Below are 27,361 nucleotides of genomic sequence, written 5' to 3' on the forward strand. Positions count from 1 at the left end.
TCCCTGTGTCTGTCCCTGTGTGTGACACCACTAGATGTCACCAGGAGCCCGCGGCGCGCAGCGGCCTGGGGAGGGAGGGAGGGAGGGAGGGAGGGAGGGAGCGCCCAGAGGATCTGGAGCATCCTCGGCCCTGGATCACCCGTAGGAGACACACAGCAGGCACGGAGCGGGTGGGGACGGCAGCAGCCTTGAGCTGCACCCCCAAGAGAGACCCGGGGCACCCCCAGAGCCAGAGCGCCCTGGGGAGCCCGCACACCCTGGCTCATGGCGGGGTTTGCAGCACCCTCTGCCCTCGACCACCCATGGGAGCTTGGAGCATCCTGGGATTTTGAATGGCTGGTGGGATCTGGGGCTCCCGTGGTGCAGAAGATCAGGTGTAACAGCCTCTGTTGGGGTGCAGGGCTGCTCCCACAGCCCTTCTCTTGGGCACCCACACAGAAACCCTGAGTAAACGCACCTAAGTCCCAAGTGAGACCCCCACCAACATCCCCCTTCCCTTCTCCCTGCCCAGCTGTGGGGCACAAACCCCAGCAGATGGGGACCCACCACCGCCAGCACGGCGTGATTCAGCAGAACTGAAACCCCGCTGCAGCCCCAGAGCCTGACGGAGACCTGACACAGCAGCAGCAGCAAAGTCCAGGTCCCTCTGCAGCCCGGGGCAGAGTCCCAGAGCCACCACCCCGAGCAGAGGGAGGTGAGGTACGAGATATGGGGTATGGCATTGCCACAGGAGCCACTGTCACCACCCAGCCCCCGCTGGGGCTTTATCACTGGTTGGAAAATGGTTTACCAGAGTCATCTGCTAAAGCCATAAAAGCCACCATAAACTGAAAACCTTCAGCCGTCGGGCTGTGCCATGGCTGGGATGGGCTGGCCAGGGGGCTGGGCAGAGCAGAGGGAGGACTCCCCCCACCTCAGCCCAGCTGAGACCTTTGGAAAATCCACAAAGGGGATGAGATATGGGGACTCATCCTTTAGGATACTTGGCAAGATGTAAAGCTTCGCCTTGATGAGAGCAGCGCTGTGTAACCCAACACCAAATAGGTTTAGAAATGTTTATAAACATGTGTCCAGCTGAACTATCTCAACTTTCAGCAGACAAGGAAAGAGAACAGCCCTTAAGCCTTCAGAATTAAATGGAGGTGGATCTTGTCCCATCCATACAGCAGGAGCAATGGCAGTGTTTGCTGAGGGGCCATGGTGGCAGCCAATCCAGGGACAAATGAGCTGCTTCACTGCTGAGTTCCTCTTACCAGGGAGCAGCAGCCATTTATAATGAGCTCTTTAATTAAAGGCGTTGCCAGGGGCATAATGGCTTTATTAAATCTGCTTGAGCTTTCCCCAGGCTGGAGGTAATGAAATCCTTGTGGCACTGCTGGCATGGGGATGTGTCACTTAGGGACCAGAACCTGTGCTGGCTGTCCTGGCGTGGACCTGCAGGTTGAGAGGATGCTTGAGACTTCTCAGGGATGCTCAGGCTTGGCCTCTCAGGGATGCTCAAGGCTTCTCAGGGCTGCTGAGGAATGTTCAGGGATGCTCAAGGCTGCTCAGGGATGCTTGGGGGATGTTCAGGGATGCTTAGAGGTGTTCAAGCATGCTCAGGTGTGCTTGGGACTGCCACAGTTTCCTTCAGATCAGTGAGCTGAAGTGGCTCTGGAGATGCTGCTCCAGCTCCCCAGCTATTGGCTGAGCCTGGAACCCATTCCAGCTTTGTCCAGGGATCAATAAGAGCATCATCAACTGATAATTCATGGAAAAACCAGCAGTTCTTGTCCTTGCCCAACTGTGCCTCCCACCTTGGCATGGGCATCTTCCCTCTCTCCGCTACAGATTATTAAATTTTGCTGATCTAACTTATTTTGGTTGGTTTCCTTCTTCTCCTTCCTAAATCAAATTCTCATTGCTAAGAAATGCTAATTTGCAAGATGCCTCCCCTGAGGACTGCGACTCAAGAGCCCAGCTGCCTTGGAGGAGCTGAGGTGCAGCCTGAAACAACCTCAGGCTGCTGCTGTTCCATGTGAAACCCCAAACCTGGGGCTAAATTAACCATTTTTCACTAAATGTAAGAGAAAAAATAACAGTCATGTTGGAAGGTTCAGCGGCTGCCAAGAGAGTGGCTGGGGGGTGGCTTGGGATTAAGCACTGGGTAACATCAAAAGGGCTGATCTCTGCTTCCTTGGGGTGCTGTGACGGCTGAAAACCAGGTAATTCCCAGCTGGGACAAAGCTTCCTCAAGAACCTGGATCCTTCCCAGGCTGCAAATCAGCTGGAAAAGACTCTGGTTCTCCTCCTGGCAGCAATTAAGGCACCCTGTCCTCCTCCTCACCAGGAACACAACTTTGCTGCGTGGGGCGGGCGATACAATCAGCCCAGCGCAGCCCCTGCAGACACTTCATCTCCTCCAGAAGAGGCTGAAGGCGAGTTTATGGCCATTTTTTAATAGCAGCTTGGATAAACAGCGTCGATAACCCGTGCTGGGCTCCCAGAGGATGATTAATGCTCCTGGAACAGTCACGCTCGCTCGCCTCGGGGCTGGGATTGTTTTCATTTATTAAAAGGGGGGGTTGGGGGGGAATAATGGACTTTGCCATGTTTTATTGGGTTGATAGGTACAGAGGGGAACACGCTGGCCTCTTTGCTCACTCTGTATCATGCCCAGCTCTGGCTGAGTGGCAAAGATGGGGGATGGAGTGATGAAGGATGAGGGATGAATGATGAAGGACAAAGAATGAAGGATGAGAGATGAAAGATGAGAAATTAAGGCGGAGGAAGGAGGGACGAAGGAGGACACATGAAGGATGAAGGACAAGGAACTAGCAATGATTTCTCACCAGATTTTCACTTCTTGCCCTGTGATGTTCCTGACTGCCTGCCTGGCACTGTGCACATATCCTGCACTGTGGCTGGGGGCTCCCCAAGGGCTTGACTACTGGGGTCTTATATTTATTTAGGACCCTTCCAAAACATGGGAATCATTTAGGAGCCCTGAGTCCACCAGTGCCTTCAGCACGCTGCATATTCAGGGCCTTGCAGTGTCACAGCACATCCTCAGGACTCTTTTCACAGTGGGCACATCCCTGGGCTGCTGGCACTGGTCCCAGTCTGGGAATGAACCTTGAGGAGATCTGATGGTGAAAGCCACATATTTGTCCCCTTCTCACTCACCTCCAGCTCCCTCCATTCCCAGTCTGGGAATGAACCTTGAGGAGATCTGATGGTGAAAGCCACATATTTGTCCCCTTCCCACTCACCTCCAGCCCCACCAAACTGCCCAGCTGGGGAAAACACATGGTTCCTCCCAGGCTGCCCCGTGCAGCCAGCCTGGATCACATGTGTCTCCACACCTGCGCCAGGTCCAGTCTTCACAGGACAATAGACCCTTGTCCTGGGGCAGGTGTGTGCTAGAAGGAGTTTTTATGGGGTGGGGTGGAAATTGTGGTGATAAGGAGCTTTCTGCTGCAGTCCACTGAGTGTGCAGGTTGAGTGATAAAGCAATGCTTTGGGGCCAGGGTGAGTTCCCCACAGCTCATTGCTCCCCATCCCCACTCAGAGGGGACACACCGGGCTTTCAACACACCTTAAATCCAGGGAAAAGCTGGAAACAGCCTCACAGTGATGCCAAAACTGCTCAGCAGAGACCTTTTGCAATCAGACATCAGGAGCAAGGACTTCTGTGTCCTCTTGCCTTTACAGTCCCCAAATCCAGGTGACATCGAGGGGCTCCACCAGCCCCAACACTCACTGGAATAGCTGAAAATTATCTTAGCAATCAGAGGTCTGAAATAAATGGTAAAAAGCCTGATTGCTTCGGGCATTTCTTTTATTGTTTTGGAAGGCTGAGGAAAATTTAAAAAAAGCTATTTGTTTAGATGAAAAATTTGGACTGGAGGGGTGTTTTTTTCCCCTCTCCCTCACAACAGCAGCACCACAGCTGGGAAAGCAGCTTAGTGAATTATATGCTATGATTATTGATTGCATTCATCAGTAAATAAAGCAGCTGCCTCTAAACTCAGGGTCTGGAGAGGGAGGAAAAATTCTCAATCCGGTGGTTTGTACCAACAGGTGCAGGAGTTGTCATGCCCATGAAACCACAGCCACCAGGAAAAGTGACACACAGCGCTGCACTCTGGACTAAAAAAAGCTCCTTTGGGGTCTAAATAAGGAAGGAATGATTTCTCTGCAAAAGGGAATCCTTTCTCTCACCTCCAGAAGCTCCTTGGTTCTTCAGAGAGATGGATCAGAGAAAAGTTATGAAGCAGCCTTGAACCCTTTAAGAAATGGTGGGATGGAGAAGCCAAAATTGTGGTTTATAATAAAAGAAGGGGAAAATAAGCTTGAGCATCCCCAGCCAGAGGCCTTAGGGCTGGGATATACCCACATAAATCACCAAATGTTTCCAGCCAGCATCAGGGCCATCCCCAAATTCCTGCTCCTTTGCTCCACCACGCCTGCTCACCGTCTCCCATCACCACCACGGACACCTTGTAGCCCCCCTTAAGAAACATTTACTGCCAAAACTCCTTATTTCTTTCTCCTGGGAATCCTGGCCTGCACCAGTGAGCGCCCCTTCCAGCACTGCTGACTGCGGGCAGGGAGATTTTGCAGGTCTGGCAAGCCAAGGAGCTGACCCAAAATGCCGAGAGCAAGTCGTGCTCCTTCACGTGCGAGGCCCCGGCGCGGTGTCACCGCCGATGCGCTGCGGTGACATTCTGGCCGTGGCACACGTGTCCTCTCACACGTGCCCCGGGGAGGGGGAGCACAGCGTCTCCACAGAGGGATGATGGCGATGCAAACCGATGGGAAACGTCCTCTGGGCCAGGGCGGCTGCTGGGGACATCACGTCTCGCCCAGCGTCCCCCCAACCCACGTCCCCGAGAGCAGAGCCGCATCCGTCTCCGTGGCAACGCATTTTTTACATTCTTCAGTATCTCCTGCCCCTCTGGTCTGTGGTGCTGGCAGCGCCGGGTACCCTGCAGGCTGGGAGCAGGTGGATGTCCATCACCCACCCCAGCACCCCCGACAGGGGCAGGGACAGCAGGGACTGGTGCTGCTGCTCCACAGAATGCCCACAGGTGACTCAGAGCCCATCCTTGGTGGGTGCTGGAGCACAGAATGGATTTGGGGCATCACAGAGGTTGCAAGGAGCATCTGACATCTTGCAAGCATCTCACCTGCCTTCCTGGACCAACAGTCACATAACCTGCGGGTGCTCTCCGACAGGTGGGATATTTTTATTCCTGATGAAGCTGGAGTTTTATAAGATAGGGTGACACAGAGCCATGGGCATCCTTGGAGATGAAGCCTTAGAAGGAGCTCTTTCTCCTGCACAAAGTCCAGCAGCAGCAGCAGCCCCTCTTGCACCAACCTTGGAAGACACTCTTGTGTAAAAGGATGGAGCACTACCCTTCTCCTGAAGGACCATCCATTGGACACATCAGCCTTGGAAAAGGCTTCAAATGCTGGGATTTCTGGATACCAGTGACATTGCACAGGCTGTTTCAGCCTCACTGATCTGCTGAAACCCCCACTGGTGCCAGAGGCTGCACCACGACCCAGAGCTGGGAAAACCCCTCCCTGGTGCAGCTGGGAACAGAGGCTGGAGGGGGGCAGGAAATCTCCATTCACTGGCGCTTGGTCTCCAGCCAGGTTGGACCCAAACCAACCTTTTTTTTTCCAACTTCCCAGTAAACTGGACTCTCCAGAGAGCTGTGGCTGGTGGGGAAAGGGGTCAGCCAGGGGGGCTGGAGGCAGATGATGACTACCTCCAGCTCTGCAATGTCCAGGCTCACAGGTGGTGCTGGTGCATGGGCGATTCCCCCATGGGCTTGGGGTCAGGGGGATGGAGGGTTTTCATGTGCCCACATCAGCCTGTGCAGGTGGAGGGTGCTGAAACAGGGTGTAAAATTGTGATTTTTGTAGTGAGGTTTAATAGACATCGGAGGTTTGCAGTCTTCTAAGTTCTTTTTATTTATTTTTTTTTTTAATGGCTGTGCACACCCCATAGGGTGCCCAGTGCTGACAGGAGGACATGTGTTTTGAGTGGCCACACTGTCCCCGTGGAGTCGCCCCACTGACTCACTCCAAGGGGCCATGATGCTGTCCAGCTGCTCTGCAGCTCCCAGCAGGGACAAAAGGTCAAGGGATTTACCTCTGTTCCCCCCCAAAAAAAAACTCTCTCTTGGCAGGTGTTCACTATTGTGTCTGTGGGGTGGTTGCTCCAACAAGGAGTCATAAGGTCAGTCAACCCAGGGCCTAAGTTCAGCCCAGGCATCATTCCCAGGGCTGAGGCCAGGCCCTGGGGAAAAGGGATTTAGTTGATGACATAGAAAACAAAGCAAAACAAAGGAGCTGTCGAGCCCACCAACATGGGTCTGGTTTTCATTTTGAAGGAACTTTTTGTTCCTCGTTTGTCATCAGCCTAATTCCTCCAAGTCCAAAAAGCTTGGTGTGGTGTGATGTGATTTCCTTCGCAGCCAGGAGAAATACTCTGTTCCATTGAAAAATGAGGTTCTGTCGGGAAGGGGGTCCCTTTGGCAGGAAGCAGTGCGAGACAGACCTTGGCTGTGTCCCACAGGAACAGTTTCCCTCCTGTGCTTGCCCTTGCAGCCCCCCGCAGGTGATCGGGATGCTGCCGAGGGGCGTCTGTCGTGTGATGCTGCCGAGGGGAGATGTTCTGCTAAGGACCAGTCGAGCTGGATCCCCCTGCACCAAATCGGGAGGGGACTGGGACCCTGCAGGGATGGATCTGCATCTCACCCACCCCATCCACCCTAGCCTTTCTCTTTTTTCTGCCTTTCCCTGGATTCTCCTCCACCTCCTTCCCTCCCTCCTGTCCCAGCCCCTTCCCTTTCCCTCCCGGCCCCGCCAGGAGCCAAAAGGACTTTGCACCCCGAGGCAGCGTTCGCTCGCCGCTCCTTCCCGCAAGCCTCGGAGCCGCCGGAGGGAGAACAGAATACTCCGCTCTTATCTGCGAGGGGAGGCAGGCTCGGTGGGCAGGGTTTGCGCGAAAGCTGCTGGTTTATAAGCAGCCGGCAGCGGAGGCAAAGCTGTGTCGGAAGGCAGCGAGCGGGGCCCCTCGGTGCAGCGATGCCCGCGGCGCTGGGGCTGCTGCTCTGGCTGAGCCTCGCGGGTGCCCTCGGCTCCGACATCGAGCCCCCCCAGCACGACCCCACCGAGGCAGGGGCCGTCCTCTTCGCCAGGGATTACAACAGCACGGCCGAGCTCGTCCTCTTCGACAGCGTCTCGGCCAGCTGGAAATACAACACCAACCTGACGGCCGAAAATGCTGCTCTGCAGGTGGGTGGCGGGACGGGGGCGATGCCACCACGGGGGTGTCCCCAGCACAGGTGGGTGGGTGGGTGGGGGGGCTGGGTCACGGTGGAGACACTTGCTGTGGTTCCCTTCCTCCCTGCGGGTTTCTGTCTCAGCACCTCGGGGTGGCAAACCAAGGCTGGGACTTGTAGTCCAGGAGCTGTAGGATTTTGCCCCAAATTGGTTTTCAGGGAGACTCTGCCTCAGAATGAGAGCTCTGGTCCCAGAGCAGGGTCAAGGTTATTTTTAGAGGTGATTCCCTCCTCCCAGCATCTTTCACTTTCTTTTCCCCCTTCCTAGAACTGGGCCAGGTGTCAGTTGTCCCTGTCCCTGTCCCTGTCCCTGTCCCTGCCTGGTGTCACCACATGCCAGTGCTGAGGGTTTTAGTTTGGGGAGGACACCAGGAGCCCAAAGTGCACAAGCAGCTGGGTGGCATCGGGACTGAGGCTGCCACCTCTTGTCTCTGTGTCCCCAGCCCACGGGGACAAAGACAGTGGTGGGGAATACTCCAGGCTGTAGGGAATTCGGCATCAGCCCAGGTTAGGGCAGGAAGAGCCTCTGCAGGGAGAAATGCTGTGTGCATCCCACAGGCATGTGTGTGCTCTCCCAGGAGTTTGCATGTGGCTGGGTTTTATTTAGAGGGGCAGGGAGCTGGAGCAGCCCCAGGGTGAGCTGCAGCCCAGCCCAGCCCAGCCCAGCCCTGGTGGCAGTGCCTGGGCAGGCTGCAGTGCTCGGGGAGCTGCAGGTGTCCCCAGCACGGGGTCATGGACAAGTCACTGCACGCAGCTCGGGGCACATCTGCACAGGTGCACAAGGGGCAGTGCAGCCCGTGGTGTGTTGGGCCAGCCCAGTGTCACACAGGGGCTGGCACGCAGAGCCCTGAACCCTGCAGATCCCCATCGCCGGCCGGGGGCTGTGTACAAATCACGAACGGGACAGGACTGCTAGGAACGTGTCTCAAGCTGTTTTATTTTCCAGCATCAGTCTCATTACATGGTTGTGACAATGGGAAGATGCCAGCAGTTCACATCCCAGGCAGCAGAGCAGGATCTTAATGCTACAACTTACTTTATAAGTTTTTTGACCAATCACACCAAGCAAAAGCATATTGACAGTAGTTCCATCCAACTACTATAAGCACACGTACCTTTGGTTAAAACAATGCTTGCTTATTTCGAATACAATACCTGTTTGTAAGCCTTAAAACACAATGCACAGAGCTCCATTATTAAGCTTAGAACTTAAGCTGGGGGCTTAAACTGGGGACGGGAGCACAGTGTATCCTATGCAGGAAGGAAATGCATCTTCCTGTACAGGGGAAAGATCACTGCCAGGTCTGGGCACTGCCAATTTGGCAGGACACTCAAGAGGGCCCAGGTGCCCCTTCAGCCTTTTTTTGTCAAGCTGACGTGATGTCTGGGCAGGCACCCAGCTCTAGCTGCAGATGTGGTGGGGTGGGGGACCTTGGGGCAGAGCAGGAACATCCCAGATACACTGAGTCCATAATTAAGGCCAGGAGAGCACCTTGCATGGACTTTTCTCAGCAGGTGTTTCCAGACCAGCTTTCCCCCTTTAATGTGCTGTTAAATTTATGAGGATCATGCCCAGGAGCTCCCTGCAATGTCAAGGCTCCTAAGCCAACCCAGGTAGAGGAGGGGATCTGAACCTCTGGGGTCAGTCCATGATGGGGCAGCAGGGAGGTGTGGTGGGATGGGGAGTCACTGGCTGCTAAAGGAATAGCAGCTGGCCAGCAGGACCCAAAAGGCTGGATTTGGGGGATCTGGGAGAGCATTGGGCCAGGCAAACCCTACACATCCATGACACAAGAGGGGCTGAGCCAGGCCACCAGGGCCCTGCCACTAAAGGGGACCCTGTGACAAAGGGACATGAGAGGCAGGAGATCAAAGGCAGGAGCAGGGAAGGACAGAGGGATGCTGGACAGACAGATAGATGTACCATCTTTCACAAGCTGGGATTCTGGGCAAGAGGCTGGCAATGGGGCTTGGGGGCTGCTCATGTCTGGGTGCAGAACTACTGCAGATGCCTGGGCCAAGGCAGTCCCAGTGTCCTGAGCTCTGCAGCCAGCAGGGAGGGACTGGGATGGAGCTTTTGGAAGGGGGGCTTTGAGCCTGTGGGTGCCAAGGGGCTTCTGAGCCCCCCACAGGGGCATCCCCTCCAGAGAGAGATCCCAGATGTGGGGGTGAAGGGCCAGGTCTGGTGGGCATGGCCATGGCTGGAGGGTCTCAGCCTCAACTGACTCCACCAGAGCTGTCAGGAGAGTTTAGGGTACAATTTGCCTGACCAAACACAGGTGCCTGTTCAAGGAGAAAACAAAACACAGCTGAGCTCTGCTTCCTCCAGCTCCTCCAGCTCTGCACGGGGTCTGGGAAGGGGTAAAGGCATCTCCTCTTTAGAGGGGTGATGCAAGAGCAGGGTGTCTGTGGGGCTGGCGTGTTGGAGCCAGTTGATGCCAGTGATGCTGTGGGCACTGGGATGTCCACGGGAAGCAGTGGGAGCAGTGAGGGGTAGCCAGGGGCACCTGGCACTTTTGGCATTACCACCCCCGTGTGCCACAGCTCTGTGTCTGCCCTGAACAGCCTCCAGCTCTGCCACACCACAACTCCCTTCCTTCCCTGCTGCCTGCTGAGGGAATGTGAAGATTAAAATAAAACAAACCAGGCGTGTTGGAGCCAGGCTAAAAATGCCACAAGTCACAGCTAATGAGCTCCATAAATCACACCAGGACAGCACAGGACACCAACCAGGCACTCTGCACCATCTCACTCCACCTGCACCAGGCCAGGACAACCTTAAAAGATTGGAGCTTCCCAAAAATACAGCTGGCACTGATCAGGCTGGGATACAAACACCTGCAATGCACTCCATCCCAAAACCAGGGTCACAGCCCCAGCTGCCTAAATAACACCCCATAGTGCTAGCAGCTTACTGCCAGCCCATGGGCCCAGGAAGGGAGATCAGGGCTGGCAGGAGTTGGGTGGCAGAGAGACACCCAAAACTGGGCACTGAGAGCAAACAGGTGAACACAGATGTGGCATTTGCAGGTCACAGGGTGCAGACAGCCAGTTGAGAAATGTATAGAAATATAAGTGTACAGACGTAGTGAGGACATACAGGAAGGAGGAAGGTGAATGTGGCACCTTTATAGTTATTTTTTGGGTTTCTGTCAAAGTGAGAAGCAGCAGGAATGGAAATAAAATTAAGCCAGACCTCAGAGCTACTTCCAAAACCAGGGTCCAGCAGATGTCAAAGCCAGCCCAGGAGCACCCAGCCACCCTGACTGCGTGGCCTGGACAGCCAACCCCAGCATTCCCATCCCATATGAGACCCTGGAGCTCCCTCCTGAACAGCCCCACAGGCCACCAGCAGGTGCTCATCGAGAGCTCCACAGGGGAGCAGGGGCTGCAGACACTGCAGGGCCAGAGAGAAGCTGCTGTCTCTTTCCATGGGTGCCATGGACTGGGGACAGCCCTCCTGGCACCCCGTGTCCTGTCACTTCTGACTTCCACAAACCCTCGTGACTTTGCCTCTGGCCCCCAAACCATCAGCTGGGTGGTGGCATGTCCCAGGGCTGGTCCTGAGCCCCCATGTCCCCTCTCACCATGCAGGTCACAGCATCACTGAAGGAGCAGAACTTCACAGAGCTGTGGGGGAAGAAAGCCAAGGAACTCTATGGAGACAAGTGGAATAACTTCAATGACTCCCAGCTGAGGAAAATCATTGGATCAATCCAGACCTTGGGACCCTCCAACCTGCCCCTGGAGAAGAGAGAGCAGGTAGGCAAGGTGGCAGTGGAGCCCTGGGCAAGGCTGGGGTGCTGTGAAATGCCTTAGAGGGATTTCTGACAAGCATCCAGACTCCACTGCTGACCTCTTGCATTTTGGAGGGTGTCACTGGCCTCTGCACAGTGATTGAGGAGGAGATGGGGTACTATCTCCAGGGGATGTGGGGTGCCTTCTGGCCCTATTAGCCAGCCCTAACCTTATCTTGGAGCTGTCCCAGCAGGAACTGGAGATTTCCTGCTTACACAGAGCAGTCTTGGGCATCACCTGGAGATCAGCCAGGCTGTGCCCATGGCTGGAGCCAGCTGTCCCAACCCCTCTGGGCTCATCAGGTATGCAGCCCACTGAAAAGAAGGGCTGATGCAGCCACCTGGCTCCTGAGCTCCCCATAAGACAAGGACTGCTGTGCCTTGGTGACACAGTTCCATGCCAGGCACATCAGGACATCCTGAGCCTTCCCCATGACAGTCCTGAGCTTTCAGGGCACTTTACCTGAATTTTGATTTCCGTGCATGAAAATATGGCCCAGGCTGAAGCTGGCAGCCACTCTGCTCTACAGGAGAGCAGGACAGGCCCTTCCATCCTGACCCACAGCTCCTGACAGCCATTCCCAGCCAGACCCTGGCAAAGCCTCGTGATGCAATCCCTTCCGGAGAGCTGTCGGCCCCGGTTCCTTCCAGGAAACCCATCCCTGCCTTCTTCCAGACAACAGACAGCATCGTGTCTCCTCCCTGCACATCAGTCATGCCTCGCCCATCCCTGGGCAGCTCTGTCCCACAGCCACCATTGTCCCCATCTCCATCCCCTCTGCACAGACGGAGCAGAGGAATGGGAGTGGAGAGAGGGACAGAGCAGAGGAATTTCCTTCCCTGGCTTCCTAGGCATGTTCCAGGAAACCTCCTGTTGCTATTGTTTGCTGTTGTTGCAGTTCACAGAAATAAATCCCCCTCATCCTCCAGCTTTTCTTCTCCTATTTTTTTTAACTCATTTAGATAAACAGCCTGTGCCACGGCCCTGCTGACAAACAGCTTTATAAACAGCCCCTCTCTGGAGCATGGCTGTGCAGGGATTGTCTGTCCCAAAGAGCCTCCCTGCTCCCACCATGCCAAAACCCTGAGTGATAACACACTTATCTCACCAAAAATGTGCTGTATAAACACACCAATCCTTCCCCACATCCATCTGGACACACACACTCCAGAGCTGGGAAGCCTGTAGATGCTGCAGGGCTGTTCCTGTCCCCTGGCAGCCCCTTTCCTTTCAGCAGTCTCTTCCTTTCCTACAGTACAACACCATCCTGAGCGACATGGACAAAATCTACTCCACGGCCAAGGTGTGCCTGCCCAACGGCACCTGCTGGGATCTGGAGCCAGGTATGCTCCCTGTCCCCTTGATCCTGCCAGCTGCTGTGGCCAGGACTTTGTCCTGGTCCCCACATCCTTAGTGGGTTGGGGTTGGCACGTGCCACTCATTAATCAGGACTGTCCCGGCGTGAGGATGGGCGCTTGGCTCCGGCGTGGTGGTGGTGGTGGCACCTCCGCAGAGCTGTGGCATATGCCTCCCCCTCCAGCTGCTTTCTTATGTTCTACTTGTCCCCTCTGTCCCAGACCTCTCGGACATCATGGCCACCTCCCGCAGCTACAAGAAGCTGCTGTACGCCTGGGAGGGGTGGCACAACGCTGCGGGGAACCCGCTGCGCCCCAAGTACCAGGAGTTCGTCAAGCTGAGCAACGAAGCCTACGTGCAGGATGGTACAAACCAAGGGGGTGGGCAGGGACCAGGGGTGGAAATGGGGTGCCCTACTGCTCTCCCCACCCCACGTGCAGCCAGGCATCCAACTTCTATTTCCCAAGTACCAAGACTTTAGGGAAGGGGGGAAAAATCCTGCTGGTAGTCCCTGGTCCTGCCTTTTGAGGGTGGGTAGTGGGGGCAGCCTTTGGGGCTGGAGACAGAGGTTTTCCCTGTATCCCTGGTAGGATTCAATGACACAGGCAGCTACTGGCGCTCCTGGTATGACTCAGACACCTTTGAGAAGGACCTGGAGCACCTCTACAACCAGCTGGAGCCACTCTACCTCAACCTGCACGCCTTCGTCCGGAGGAAGCTCTATGACCGCTATGGGCCCAAATACATCAACCTGAAGGGTCCCATCCCTGCTCACCTCCTGGGTAAGAGATGAGACTCCCCCAGCCTGTGCCCAGAGGTGCTGGTGGGGTCAGAGGGGCACACACAAGGCCAGAGAGGTCCCAGTTATCACTGTGTTTCTCTTCTGACCTGCCACCAGCTCTACTCCAGCTATTTTCTCTTTTCAGGGAACATGTGGGCTCAGCAGTGGAACAACATCTATGACCTGATGATCCCCTACCCTGAGAAGCCCAACCTTGATGTCACGAGCACCATGGTGGAGCAGGTGATGAGCTGAGGGACTCATTGGAGAAAAAGCAGGAGGTGTTGCCAAGGCTGGCCCATGACATTGACCCCATGGGAGTAATTTCTCATACTTGTATAGGGGACAGCAGAAAATCCATGTCTGGGAGGGGAAGTGACAAAGAAATTATCTTACTTCATATCTGGCAATGACCAAAGAGGCAGCAGGTGGACAAAAGTGGGCAGTGCACTGGGACTGCTGCCAGTCCCCAGGCTGGGGGCTGTGTTGCTGCATTCACACCATCACACAGCTCCAAGCCCTTCTTGGGTATAAGTCCTGCTCCCTTCTCCTGCCCCTGCTGAGCTCCAGCACCATTGCTAGGTGCTTTTTAGAGATATTCACACCAGTTCTGGGGCTGGGCCTCCCCATCACAGAGAGGGGCAGGACCTCAGTCCCTGGGAGCAACTCACCTCCTTCCCACGGTCCTGGAGCACTGGAGGCAATGCCCAGGGCACAGGCAGCCCCTTCCTCAGCCCTAACCCATTGCCTGCTGCCCACCAGGGCTGGAATGCCACTCACATGTTCCGGGTCTCGGAGGAGTTCTTCACCTCCCTGGGGCTTCTGGAGATGCCCCCTGAATTCTGGAAGGAGTCCATGCTGGAAAAGCCAACAGATGGGCGGGAGGTGGTGTGTCATGCCTCAGCCTGGGACTTCTACAACCGCAAGGACTTCAGGTCTGTGGGGACATGCAGGGACCCAGGGCTACAGGGCAAGACCCTCTCCTCTCCCCACTGGTGATCACCCTTTTGGGTACCCCCAGCCTGGCCGTGCACCCCAATGTGGCACTTTCTGAGGCGAGGTCTGCAGTGGCAATGCTGCCCTGCCTTCCCCTCCACTTTCCCTTACCCTGTGGGGTGTTGCCACCCTCTCTGAGGCTGTGGGGAGTCCCTCCCATCACGGGGGTGCACAGGCAGCTGGGGTCCCCTCACTCGGCTCAGGCAGTGCTGTTTTCACACGGCAGGATCAAGCAGTGCACAACGGTGACCATGGAGCAGCTGTTCACAGTGCACCACGAGATGGGCCACATCCAGTACTACCTGCAGTACAAGGACCAGCCCGTGTCCTTCCGCAGCGGGGCCAATCCTGGCTTCCACGAGGCCATCGGTGATGTCCTGTCCCTGTCTGTGTCCACCCCCAGCCACCTCAAGAAAATCGGTCTCCTCAGCGATGCTACTGAGGATGAAGGTATGGCAGCCACCCTTTGGAGCTGGGGGACCTGGAGGGCTCTGGCACTGCCTGTGGCACTAGGAAGGGTGTGAGACATGCCAGGGTGGGTTGCAGTCTGGCAATGCAGCCCAGAGCTGCCACAACCCCTTCTCATCTCCATGGGTCCATGCACAACCCCCTCTTGTCTCCATGGGTCCATGAAGAGCCCTTCTTGGCTCTATCCCCTTCACCCCTGAGGCAGGAGTGATGCTCTCCAGAGCTTGTCTGTGCCTTTTCCTTCACCAACAGAGCCCAAACTGGAAAACAACATTTTTGTGCTTGATTGGCTTTGACCTTTCTAGCATTCCTCCCTCCCTCCCTCAGCAAGAAACATCCACCCCTGGAGCTCCATGGAGGTGGCACCGAGCATGCACGTGCACAGTCACGAGGGCAGGTGACATGTCCAGCTGCCAGCCAGCACAGCAGGGCAGGACTTCTGACTGCAGGCACTGCCCAGCTCATCAAGAGCCTCATCCTCCCACCCGACATCCCTCAGCTGACACATCAAAGCAGATGGTGGCAAAAGAAATTGAGCACTCCCAGACCTGCCCCGGGCGCTGCTTGGCGGAGGAGGGACAGTCCTGGGATCCTCCTGCCGTGTCATTAAATACGTTTTATGGCAAGAAAGACAGCACAGCAGCCAAGAGCATCGGGCCAGCGCTGCATAAACACAGTGAAGCAGATGGTCTCTGCCTCAAGCCATTGCTACCCGGCTTGCCAGCCCTTGGCAGCCAGGCTGCCATAGTGATGGCAGCCAAGAGCCCCTCAGGGCAGTGCTTCCAACTCTTCTCTGACCCCACAGCTTCAGCTGGGTCTCCAGCAGGTCTTTCTCCAAACTTCCTTCCCTGGGTTTCCTTGAGGGGGAAAACAGCTGTCACCATCCCCTGTGCTCCTCACGACACAGTGGTAACTGTCCTAGAGTTGGCTCTGGTTCTGGGTCTAAGCCATCAGAGTGTTTGCAGTGGTGTGATTGCAGAGCAAACTCCGCCAAACCCCCTCACCCTGAAGCCCCAGGGTGGAAGTGTGAAGAGCTACACTCACCAAAGACCTTTTAACTCTGAGAGCTGGGCTAAAGGCAAGGGGACACCACACTTGTCACTCTTATTGTCCCCACTCAGCAAAAGGCAGGTGTTGCCCCAGGTAGTAACTGTATCTATAGAAACCTCCTGTATCCTACACAGGATAGGAGAAAGGTTAGGTGTTGAGATGCTGTCCCCATTTCTCATCCTGACCTGCCCATCCTCTCGCCCACTAAAATCCTGGTGCCTGTAGTGCTGTCTATGCAGAACCCTTTCCAGCCTGGCTCAGGCTCTGTTTTGTGCAGAAAGCAATATCAACTACCTGCTGAAGATGGCCCTGGAGAAGATTGCCTTCCTGCCCTTTGGCTACCTCATCGACCAGTGGCGCTGGAACGTGTTCAGCGGCCGCACGCCGCCGAGCCGCTACAACTACGACTGGTGGTACCTGAGGTGGGGCACACTCACCAAGGGGGGATGTGGGTGTGGAAGCTGGGCACGTGCAAGGAAGGGAGGCGGGAAAGAGGAAAGAAAAAGCGTAAAAGTAGCCACGGAGATGGTGGGAGAACAATGGACAGATGTGTGGGTGGGTAGAATGGAAGGATAGATGAGTGGATGGATGGATGGATGGATGGATGGATGATGGATGGATGGATGATGGATGGATGATGGATGGATGATGGATGGATGGATGGACGGATGGATGGGTGGAGGGATGGATGGATGGATGGACATACATGGAATCATGCTCTAATTTCTTCTGCACTTTGCCAAGCCTTCCCATTCTTTGACTAGATTCCTCTGACCCTTTATTATTTCCATGCTGTCCACAGAACCAAATACCAGGGCATCTGGTGACCCTTTATTATTCCCATGCTCATGTTGTCCACAGAACCAAATACCAGGGCATCTGCGCTCCGATTTCAAGGAATGAGAGCAACTTTGACCCTGGAGCAAAGTACCACATCCCGGGGAATACTCCTTACATCAGGTAGGGGAAGTGTTGGCAAGGGAACCAAGGTTTGGGATGCAGTGGGTGGGGGATCACCTCTGTGGGCAGGGACTGTTGTGTGCTGCTCCTGCTCAAGACATAGAGATCTCCCAACATTTGGGACCACAAATAGTGGGGTTGAGCTCTTGGACTTGTCTGCTTCCCCTTGTCCCCAGTTCTGACCTTCATGGGCTTCCTTGGCAGGTACTTTGTGAGCTTCGTCCTCCAGTTCCAGTTTCACAAGGCACTGTGCCAGGCAGCCAACCACACCGGTTCCCTGCACACCTGTGACATCTACAGGTCCAAAGAAGCTGGAGCCAAACTCAGGTGGGGACAGAGGAGGGTCAGGAAAATTGCCATGGGCAGATGTGTGCATGGAAGCTGATGGTGTGCAAAGGAAGGAAGGAAGGAAGGAAGGAAGGAAGGAAGGAAGGAAGGAAGGAAGGAAGGAAGGAAGGAAGGAAGGAAGGAAGGAAGGAAGGGAAAATGGACGGGAAGGAAGGAAGGAAGGAAAAGTGAACTGGAGAAATAGCTTTGCAGATGGATGGATGGATGGATGGAAATACGTGGAAGCACTGGGGTGGGGTGAGTGGTCCTCACCAGAGTATTGCTATTGTCCCAGCCATGAGCTCCCACCCAGACAAGAGGTCACTAAAGCACAGTTGGGTCCTGTTGATTCCCTGGTGTTAAATGCACGAGTGTGTGGCAGGAAGTCCTCAGTTCCCACATGCAGGACAGGTGGTGGCTTCCAGGGCAGTTCCCAGGTTCATGTCCCACTCTAGAACAGCAGATTCCACCCTTAAGATGCTGAGATACTATCACTGCTTCTCTCCCATCCTCTGGCCTCATGCTGGCTCTTGCTGTCCTGCTCCTCCGCAGGGAAGTGTTGAAAGCTGGGTCCTCGAAGTCGTGGCAGGAAATCCTCTTGAATCTCACTGGCTCGGGTCAGATGGATGCTGAACCCCTTCTGGAGTATTTCAGCCCTGTCACCAAGTGGCTTCAGGAGCAGAACAACAAGACCAATGAGGTGCTGGGCTGGCCTGAGTTTGACTGGCGTCCCCCTGTCCCTGAAGGCTACCCTGAAGGCATTGGTAAGGCTGCAGCTCCATCCCAGGTTTGGGGAGTGTCAGGAAGAGATCCCCCAGGGAACATCATTAATCCACAGGCAGAAGTAGAGGAAGGTCTCTGCTGTGGGAGGGGTGGTCCCCATACCAGGAAAGAGAAATAGCCAGCTCCATGAAGTCCCACGGGGTGTTGCTTCCCAGGAGGCAGGTGCCATTGTCTGAAGCTGCATAGTGATGTCATCAGTCATGGTGTGAAGGGTTTATCTTCTTAGTTGTATCCTTTGTGCTTATGTGGGAGACTCTAGGGCATGCAGCTTGTCCTGAAAACCTATCATCTGTCCAATAGGACACGCCAGCTGGGCACCTCTTCCCCCATTTCTTAGCTCAGCCTGCTCCCAAGTTGTGGCATCCTTCAATGGACCTGCAGTTCTGGGAAAAGCTTAACTATGGCTTCTCCATGGGATAGTGCTCTTGCAACCACCCTGACCTTTCTCGTCTCTTCCCCCATTTATTTCCTCCTCCAGACAAAATAGCAGATGAGGCACAAGCTAAAGAGTTCTTGTCCGAGTACAACAGCACGGCTGAGGAAGTGTGGAATGCCTACACCGAGGCATCCTGGGCCTACAACACCAACATCACCGACCACAACAAGGAGATCATGGTATGGGAACGACCCTGGGGCTGTGCAGGGAGAGCAAACAGCCTGGGAAGGCAGGTGGTACCCAGGGCATGTTCCACAGAAGCTCTGAAAACCAGGGCAGCCTCTGCCCCTCGTAAAGGGATAACCTTCTCACCCAGGAGGTGCCTTCCCCTCATCACCCAGTGAGGAGCCCACAAAGGCAGCTGTGGGGAGGGTGTCAGTCATGGGATGCCAGGCGGTGTTTCTAGCAGTGGCCTGTGTCTTCTCATCATAGTAACTCTTCTTCTCTCATTGTAGCTGGAGAAGAACTTGGCCATGTCCAAGCACACCCTGGAGTACGGCATGAGGGCCAGGCAGTTTGACACCTCCGATTTCCAGGACGAAAGTGTCACCCGCATCCTCAAGAAGCTGAGTGTCATTGAGAGGGCAGCCTTACCTGAGAATGAGCTGAAGGAGGTAAGTGGCAAGGGGACAGAGCAAGAGAGGGTGTCCCTTGCCATCACCTTGTGTGAAGACAAAAGTTCCTCTCAAAATGTAAGAAATGCCACTGGGCAGCCAACCTCTGCCTTGAAAAAGGTGATAGCTTGCTACCTTCTACACAAAGCCAAAATCCTTGTCTTCAGGGTTTCCCACCTGAAGGTCGCCTATTCCAGGCTGCAGTGGGGCCTGGATGTTTGGGTGACAATAGCACATTTCTTGTTGGCCCCAGGCCCTCTTGTATTGACTCTGTGTTGCCTCTGTTGGGGTCACACTTGATCTTGGAAGGGACCAGAGTAAAACACCTGAAAACCACAATGGGCTGGGACATCCTCCAATATCCTCCAATATCAGGAGCTAGGATAACCACTTTACATACTCTGATTTCCTTTGCAGTATAACACCCTCCTCTCAGACATGGAGACCACATACAGCGTGGCCAAGGTCTGCAGAGAGAACAAAACCTGTCACCCACTGGATCCTGGTAAGATCTAGCAGGGTGTCCTGTAGGGCATCGGCACTGGCTCAGAAGGGAGGGATTTTTTTTAATGGGGGCATGAAGAAAGGCCGTGAAGGGTTCTTTCACCTTCTCTGTGATGGCCCCTGAGCAACACGGTATGGAACCATTGCACCTGCTCAGCCCATCCAACAGCATCGCAGCGACTTCGTTGCTGTCTCTTAGACCTCACAGACATCATGGCCACCTCTCGGGACTATGACGAGCTCCTCTTCGCCTGGAAGGGCTGGCGGGATGCCTCTGGGAAGAAGATGAGGAACAACTACAAGCGATATGTGGAGCTGAGCAACAAGGCAGCCACACTCAATGGTCAGTGCCCTGCTCCCCTAGAGCCCACCATGGCCCTAGCCCCCTGGGAGCAGAGGTTTGGGCTCTTCATCCAACTGGGGGTCAAAATCCCAAGGGTGTGGAGGTCTCACTAACTCCCAGGAGATCTACTCTCACTCTCTCTTGGGGTGTCTGAACAGCAAGACAGAGTCTTGCCCAAGAAGGACAGAGTCTGACAGCTTCTGCTCTTGGCCCACCACAGGCTACACGGACAATGGGGCCTACTGGAGATCCCTGTATGAGACATCCACCTTCGAGGAAGATCTGGAGAGGCTGTATCTGCAGCTGCAGCCCCTGTACCTCAACCTACATGCTTATGTACGCCGGGCCCTCTACAAAAAGTATGGTGCAGAGCACATAAACCTGAAGGGTCCCATCCCTGCCCATCTGCTAGGTAAGGGCTCTGCTTGAGATACGCTGCGTCTCCCACCACGTGTGGCTGCCTCTGTGCCATGCCAAGAGTTAAAACTAGTCTCTGTTCAGCTCTGGCTGAAGGGAAAAGGTCACCTGGGATGGGTCTGTAGAGGCCAATCTACCCCAGGGAAGGGCAGCACGCTCAGCATGATTTGAATTCTCTTGCATGGATGGGGTCCTGCCCACATTGCCCTTATGCAGACAGGGCAGGGACCGGGCAAGGCAGGGACCAGGCAGGGTGATCCACCTGTGCAGGAGGAGGGAGAAACTGGTTGCTCTCCTCTCCCTGTCTCCCTCCTGACATGTGTCATCCTTCTGTGCTTCCCAGGCAACATGTGGGCTCAGTCATGGTCCAACATTTTCGACCTGGTGGTACCTTTCCCAGATGCCACCAAGGTGGATGCCACCCCGGCCATGAAAAAACAGGTCAGTGCTTTTCTAGGCTGATCTGGGTAAGATCCTTGGGACCCAGCAACTTTTGGCAGTTGCCACCACCCGTGCTGCCAAATGCTCTAATGTTGCCAAAAAATCCATGCCTCATCTGTATTCTCCCTACCTCTTTATGCCAAGACCTGGATCCAGGTCTAGCTGATCCCAGGAGATTCCCCTGCCCAGAACAAGGTTATCCCTGTCCTCCCATCCTTCCCCAGCATCCCCCACTGCCCCTCACCATGTCTCTGCTCTTTCCCCAGGGCTGGACACCCAAGAAAATGTTTGAAGAGTCAGACCATTTCTTCACCTCTCTGGGCCTCATCCCCATGCCCCAGGAGTTCTGGGACAAGTCCATGATTGAGAAGCCGTCGGACGGGCGGGAGGTGGTGTGTCACGCCTCGGCCTGGGATTTCTACAACCGCAAGGACTTCAGGTGCCCACGGGGAGCAGGTGGTGGCCACTGCTGACGTGGTGCTGGGGCAGAAAGGGTCTTGGTAGAATAAGGGCACGTGGGCTGATGCCACCACGGTGTATCTTGCTCTGGGGCATGGCACCCCAACAATGGCACTTCTCTTGGAACCCAAGGTGCTGGTAGGAGTCCCCATGGTGGATGGAGGGCAATCCATGCCTGCCCTGCCCTGTCCTGGAGAATGGAAAAGCTGATGAACAGGGACAAGGAATGGGCAGGGTCAGCAGGAGATGCAGGAGGAGGAAGAGACCAACCCAGTGGAGTAGGACCAGCCTGGCCTGGCATCAGATGTGGGGAGGGGCTACATAGAAAGGAAAAATAGCTCAAGGGGGTGTGATGGTTCCTGGAGGTTTTCATGCCACCACTGCCCTCCCTTCTCCCCTAACCCCTGTGTCTTGGTCCAGGATCAAGCAGTGCACCGTGGTGAACATGGACGACCTCATCACAGTGCATCACGAGATGGGCCACGTCCAGTACTTCCTGCAGTACAAGGACCAGCCCATCTCCTTCCGCGATGGGGCCAACCCTGGCTTCCATGAGGCTGTTGGGGATGTCATGGCCTTGTCTGTCTCCACCCCCAAACACCTCCATAGCATCAATCTGCTGGACCAAGTAATGGAAAATGAAGGTGAGCTGGAGGGCCACCCAGCAAATGTTGGGATGCTGATGGGAACAGCTGGAAATGCAGATGGTCAGGAGGGGCTGGGCAAGGCTGAAGGGCTCAGGGACATGCATGGTGGCTTTGCATGCATGGAGGGGACAGGACCTGTTGGGGACACCCAGTTCTGGGGCAGAATGACCCACAGAGGGAGGAGAGGTGGATACAGAACTGTCTTGCTCACATCTTCATGCCCCGGGCAGAAAGTGATATTAACTACCTGATGAGCATCGCCCTGGACAAAATTGCCTTCCTGCCCTTCGGGTACCTCATGGACCAGTGGCGCTGGAAGGTGTTTGATGGGAGGATCAAGGAGGATGAGTACAACAAGGAGTGGTGGAACCTCAGGTAGGGTTGAATTCAGTCCCCTGTCTGGGACAAGGGCCTTGACCATCATTCCCACTGGGTGTTTTCTCCTTGTGGTCCAGCTGACTGCAAAGGGAATGAGATACACAACCCCTCCCTCTGTCCTCACACCCCACTATGTTCCTTCCCACTTTGCCCCATCTCCTCCTCCCCAAGCTGGCCTGACTCCCTCTCTCACACAGGATGAAGTACCAGGGCTTGTGCCCACCAGCACTGAGGTCTGAAGACGACTTTGACCCCGGGGCAAAGTTTCACATTCCTGCCAACGTCCCTTACATTAGGTGAGCCAGCAGGGCTGGGCCACAAGGGACATCACTTGGACATAGAAGCAGGATCCCCAGGTCAGATGCCAGCAATGACACCTTTTTCCATGGCTGGTGGTACCATCCTGCGTGGGCTGGGCAGCTCCAGAGACCCTGACAGAGCTTCAGATGAGAAGTCTGGATTTAGGGGAATTTCTCCCTATCGAAGGAAGATTAGCTCATCCACTCCAGCAAACATGAAACACATTATGGGAGAAATGGCCTCAGCAGGTTGAGCTGAGCTGAAGAAGGTGTAGCTCCAAAGCCAGTGATGCTCCTCCAGACTGGGAGGGTGCAACCAGAGAATGAGGAGAGCCACATTCTCCCTTGCACAGGCACAAGCAGGGTCCATTCCCATCTCTTCATCCCTCTCCACCAGGTACTTCGTCAGCTTTGTGATCCAGTTCCAGTTCCACCAGGCACTCTGTAATGCAGCCGGCCACAAGGGTCCCCTGCACACCTGTGACATCTACCAGTCCAAGGAGGCCGGGAAGATCTTGGGGTAGGTGTGTGGGCAGGGTAAAGCCAAGGCATCAATATCCCCAAATACCTTAAAGCCAGCCCAGCAAGACAGGAGGCAACACAGCCCCTGGTCATCCCTCCCATGCCATACCTGGGGCAGCCACCCTGGGCTGGGCACTGGGGCTGTGATTGCAAAAGCAGCCACTAGATGGTAGCTAGGCCCCTGGCAGGGGGAAGGCTCCCTCCTCCTCCTCCTCCTCCTCCTCCTCCTCCTCCTCCTCCTCCCAGCCCCCAGTTCCTTAGGGAAAACAACCCCCTTGCTTCAAGAAAAGCACCTGCAAAATTAACTCTTTCACCCAGGGACTGCTCTGCATCAGGCTGGATTCACTGGAGGTTTTTAATCCATTCAAACCCTCTTCCCCCACCCAAGATAAATGTCCTTCCCTGTGCTCCAGGCTGGCAGCCCTATGGTTCTGGGGGTTCAGACTGTACCCAGGGATGCTGATACTAAGAACTCCAAGGGAAAGGGAGGGGCTGGCAGCCCAGAGGGTGATGGGGAACACACTGGAGCTGATTTCTCCTGTCACAGGGATGCCCTGAAGCTGGGTTTCAGCAAGCCATGGCCCGAAGCCATGCAGCTCATCACAGGGCAGCCCAACATGTCAGCAGAGGCCCTGATGAGCTACTTCGAGCCACTCATGACGTGGCTGGAGAAAGAGAACCAGAAGAACGGGGAGGTCCTGGGCTGGCCCGAATACAGCTGGACTCCTTACACAGGTATGCAGGGCTCAGCCAAGCACAGCAGGTCCATGACTGGCCAGGGCTCAGCCCTCACCAGGGTCAGAATGAAACGGAGCTCTCTTGGTGCTGCTTGGCCATCCCAAAAACCACAGGGTGTTTGGATACTTCTCCTTGATTCCTCGTGGAGCTGAGGCCAAAGGGCATCCAAGGGACCAGCAAAGATGGCCCAACATACCACAGCCCAGAGCCCCCGGCAACAACCATGTCTCTCATTTCTCTCTTTTCCAGCCCAAGATGACTCCAGCAAAACTGATTTCCTGGGAATGTCCCTGACCAAAAGTGAAGCCACAGCTGGGGGCTGGGTCCTGCTCGCCCTGGCACTCATCTTCCTGATCACCACCATCTTCTTTGGTGTCAAGTTCTTCTCAGTCAGGAGAAAAGCCTTCAAGTCCATCTCAGAAATGGAACTGAAATAAGGCAGCCACCAGCAGGGCAACATAGACAGGGTGCAAGCATGGGCACTTGGCCAGGCTGGCAGCCATGCCATGGGCACACTTGCCAAGGAAGCCATGGGTTTCCACAACCCAGGATTACTCTCTCCTATCAGGTCAGACATTCCTTTCCACTATGCAAGAGCCAGAGCAGAGAAGAGCTATTTATTTGTCAATGTCTGAATCAGGGGAAAGAGAAGTTCAGGCTCCGGCGGGCACGGAGCCGTCACAAGCTGCCCCTGTGCCCAGGGCTGGAGCTGGTCCAGCCCGGTCACCCACCAGCCAATTCTGACCTGTGGGCAAAGCCACAGAGACTTGAGTGACAGAGGGCAGTTTGGGGAGGGATGGAGCACGTCCTGGTTTGCCTGCTACCAGGCTGTTTGCTTGCATGGATGAAAAATAAACCTATGTCTTGTCCCCCTTCGAAAAGCAGCTCAGCTTCTTCTTGCATGTGGGTTGGGGGCTCAGGGGAACAAGACTCTAAAGCAGGAGAACTGCCACCCCAACCCAGTGAAAACACAAGTCCCTGGGGACCAATCTGGCTTTGGGGCAACTTACTTGCAGCACCCAGCTTGTCCCTTCCCCATCTGAAAGATCAGCATCCCTTTGCAGCATCTCCATCCTCCCCTGGATGGCGGCTGCCATCAGAGCTGACAGCTCGTGGGTTCCCAGGGCAGCATGTGCGTAAGGGAGGGGCTGAATCAGGGCCAGGAATCCCCAAAGTCCAGACATGAACTGTTTAAAGGGCTGGGGGGTCACCAGGCTGGAGCTCACGACTGCTGTGACTCCAGTGCCACACTTACGTAAGAGCCGGGGAGGGGGTTCCAAGGTCAGCGATCGCCTCCTGCCCTCCAGCTCCTGATTATCTTGGGATCAGCCGTGCTTTCAGGCCCACCCGTCCCCCCCCTCCATCCTCCCCGTTTTTCTTCTGCTTCTGTAAATAAAACTTCGTATTTGTTCTGCAGTGATTAGGTGCAAAACTAATCCCAGGCTGGGGATTATTGCAGCCTTAAAGAGCTGTGATCTGCTGCAGCCCGAAGCAGCAGGGGAAATGAGGGGATCTGGCTGATCCACCCGTCCCTATCCCATCCCGTGGCCTCTGCCCTCGGTCATGCCTTAGCCGGGAAGCCGAGGCTTGGGAGCCGCTCGTTGCACCTGGCAGAGGAGCAGGAGGCAGGTGTCAGCCCGCCCACGCTCGGTGTTTGTTTGCTTTCCATCCTCCCGGAGCACAGGACGCCCACGGGGAGGTGGCATCCCAAGCTTCCATCCCCAGAGCCCCGAGCTGCTCTGGGATCAGGGATCAGCGAGGGCGGCTCCGGCGCGTCCTTCCCTCGCCACATCCCGGGGCATCTGTTTTATATCCCGGCACACCAGGCTCCCTCCTCTCCCCCCTTCCCGGCAGTGCGTTGCTCATGGAGCACGGACCTGGCACGGTGAGAGCTGAGCTGGAAGCCAAGTGTATTTTCAGCCTGGATTTTCAGCAGGCTGGTGCAGGTGTGCTCCATCCAGCTCGGTTCCTCGCTGGTAATTTTTGAGCTTCTTGGCTCCTTTCTGCCCCATTAGTGGAGGAAAAGAGGTCTCCAAGATCATCAAGATCCTGCAAGTTTCATGAAAATTGCTTTCTGGAGAAGAGGATTATAAAAAAAAAAAAAAAGAAAATAGCCACACTGAGCACTGTCACTCAGGGAGTGCAACATGCACTCAGCCCTAGCTAGACACCAGAGAATCCACACAGGAGCTGAGTTTGTCCTGCCGTGGACACGAGGGTGGATGGTGGGTGCACTGAGCTGTGTCCAGTGGCACACAGAGAGCCCAGCCCACCAGCCATGCAGGACACAGACACCAGGCTCCTCTGTGCAGCAGGTGGGATTGGACACCAGCCAACCTTCTACATGGGGCCAAGGTCCACACAGCAGATGGGACGGGGTTGGACACCAGGCTATCTTCAACACAGGTGCAAAGTCCACCCAAGAGACACCCAAGGCATAACAAGGTTATGCCCAGTCCAGCCCAGGGGGAGGCTGAAGGTCCCACCTTGAGCTGCACTGGAGCTTCTTGGCTGAGATGGGGAGCCTGGGTGAAACTTTTGAGGGCAGCGAGGGCCAGCTCGTGCCCCAAAGGCTCTGCCAAGCTGGCAGCAGTGTTTTACAAGATAGCTTTAAACCGAGGATGATTTCCCTTCCCCGTTGTGATAACATCTGGAGAGATTTTGCTGCCTTCTGCCTTCTGCATCATGCTTGCAGCTGAAATTAGGAGGCTCAGCGAAATCACTCCCTAAGGAGAAAAAAGAAATGTAAAAGCAGAAAAAAGGAAGAGATTCCCCCTTAATTCACAGAACTCCTGGAGGGGAGCTCGGGAGGCAGTGGATACTGAGGCTTGGGGGGCTGCTTTGCACACCCCTCCCTGTACATGGAGCTTCCAAAGGAGATTTGCATTAAAACCACATTCATTCAAAGCAAGAAACACTCTGTGTTCCCTTCACCAGCACAAGGACAATTTGGGAATCAGAAGAACCCATTTTGGGGGTTTTTTAGGCGCATTTTTCCCCTCGGGAAGGTGGCTGGGGGTTCCCACACCCCGTGGCCCCTTGGTGCTGGTGGGCCTGGCCAAGCCAGGTCTATTCTTAGCCGGCGGGTGGCCAGGCAGGAGCAGGCAGGGTGCACAGGGCTGCGTTCCTCACATTCCCCTTCCCCGGGGACAAGGAGCGCCTGGAAATCCGCAGCCACAGCTTGGCAGCAGCTGGGGCCGCCAGAAGGGGCCACCGTGGGCAGAGGAGAGGGGCGAGCTGGCGCTGGGGGGGGTCTCAGGGGACAGCAGAGCTTGTGGAAGGGATGTAGTGAGCTGCAGGAGGGACTGGGAAAGCTCCATCCCTGCAGCTCCCCGCCCTTGGCTTCAGCCCCTGCGAGCTCTGGGCAGCACCATCCTTCCCTCCCCACTGCTCGAGCAGGGCTGAGGGGTGTAAAGGTGAGTTTGGGAGTGAGGGGAAAGACCCCATATTCCTCCCCTAAGCAAGTTTAGACTCTTCCCAGCCTCATGGCTTAGCTAGAATTCCCTAAGGGGGAATTCCCCTAGGGGGACAGGGCCAGATCCAAGGCAAATGACAGCTCTACCCTCCCCATGTCCATCCTTGATGGAGGGGTGTCATCCACGCCTGTGGCTGGATGCACTGGGCACCCAGTGGGGTCCCATCCTCCCCAGGGGATGCATCCAGGGGTCCCAGCTGTGCTGACCACCTCCCCTGCCCCCAGA

General features: G+C 55.4%; 1 protein-coding gene across 1 annotated transcript; it reads left to right on the forward strand.

The window, feature by feature from the left end:
- Positions 1-6,537: 6,537 nt before the first annotated feature.
- ACE (angiotensin I converting enzyme) lies at positions 6,538-24,803 on the forward strand. Its single transcript, XM_041465416.1, has 25 exons — positions 6,538-7,296; positions 10,938-11,105; positions 12,397-12,484; positions 12,719-12,862; positions 13,088-13,279; positions 13,424-13,521; positions 14,041-14,213; positions 14,501-14,724; positions 16,070-16,214; positions 16,654-16,752; positions 16,957-17,079; positions 17,632-17,843; positions 18,341-18,477; positions 18,754-18,912; positions 19,330-19,417; positions 19,616-19,759; positions 19,980-20,171; positions 20,520-20,617; positions 20,884-21,056; positions 21,497-21,720; positions 21,954-22,098; positions 22,299-22,397; positions 22,798-22,920; positions 23,470-23,657; positions 23,910-24,803. Exons 1-25 carry the CDS (start codon positions 7,087-7,089, stop codon positions 24,095-24,097), a joined length of 3,834 nt encoding a protein of 1,277 aa, XP_041321350.1. The 5' UTR covers positions 6,538-7,086; the 3' UTR covers positions 24,098-24,803.
- The last annotated feature ends 2,558 nt before the right edge of the window (positions 24,804-27,361 follow it).

The sequence above is a fragment of the Pyrgilauda ruficollis genome, unplaced genomic scaffold, assembly GCF_017590135.1.
Source record: "Pyrgilauda ruficollis isolate IOZ18807 unplaced genomic scaffold, ASM1759013v1 scaffold189, whole genome shotgun sequence".
Classification (NCBI taxonomy): Eukaryota; Metazoa; Chordata; class Aves; order Passeriformes; family Passeridae; genus Pyrgilauda; species Pyrgilauda ruficollis.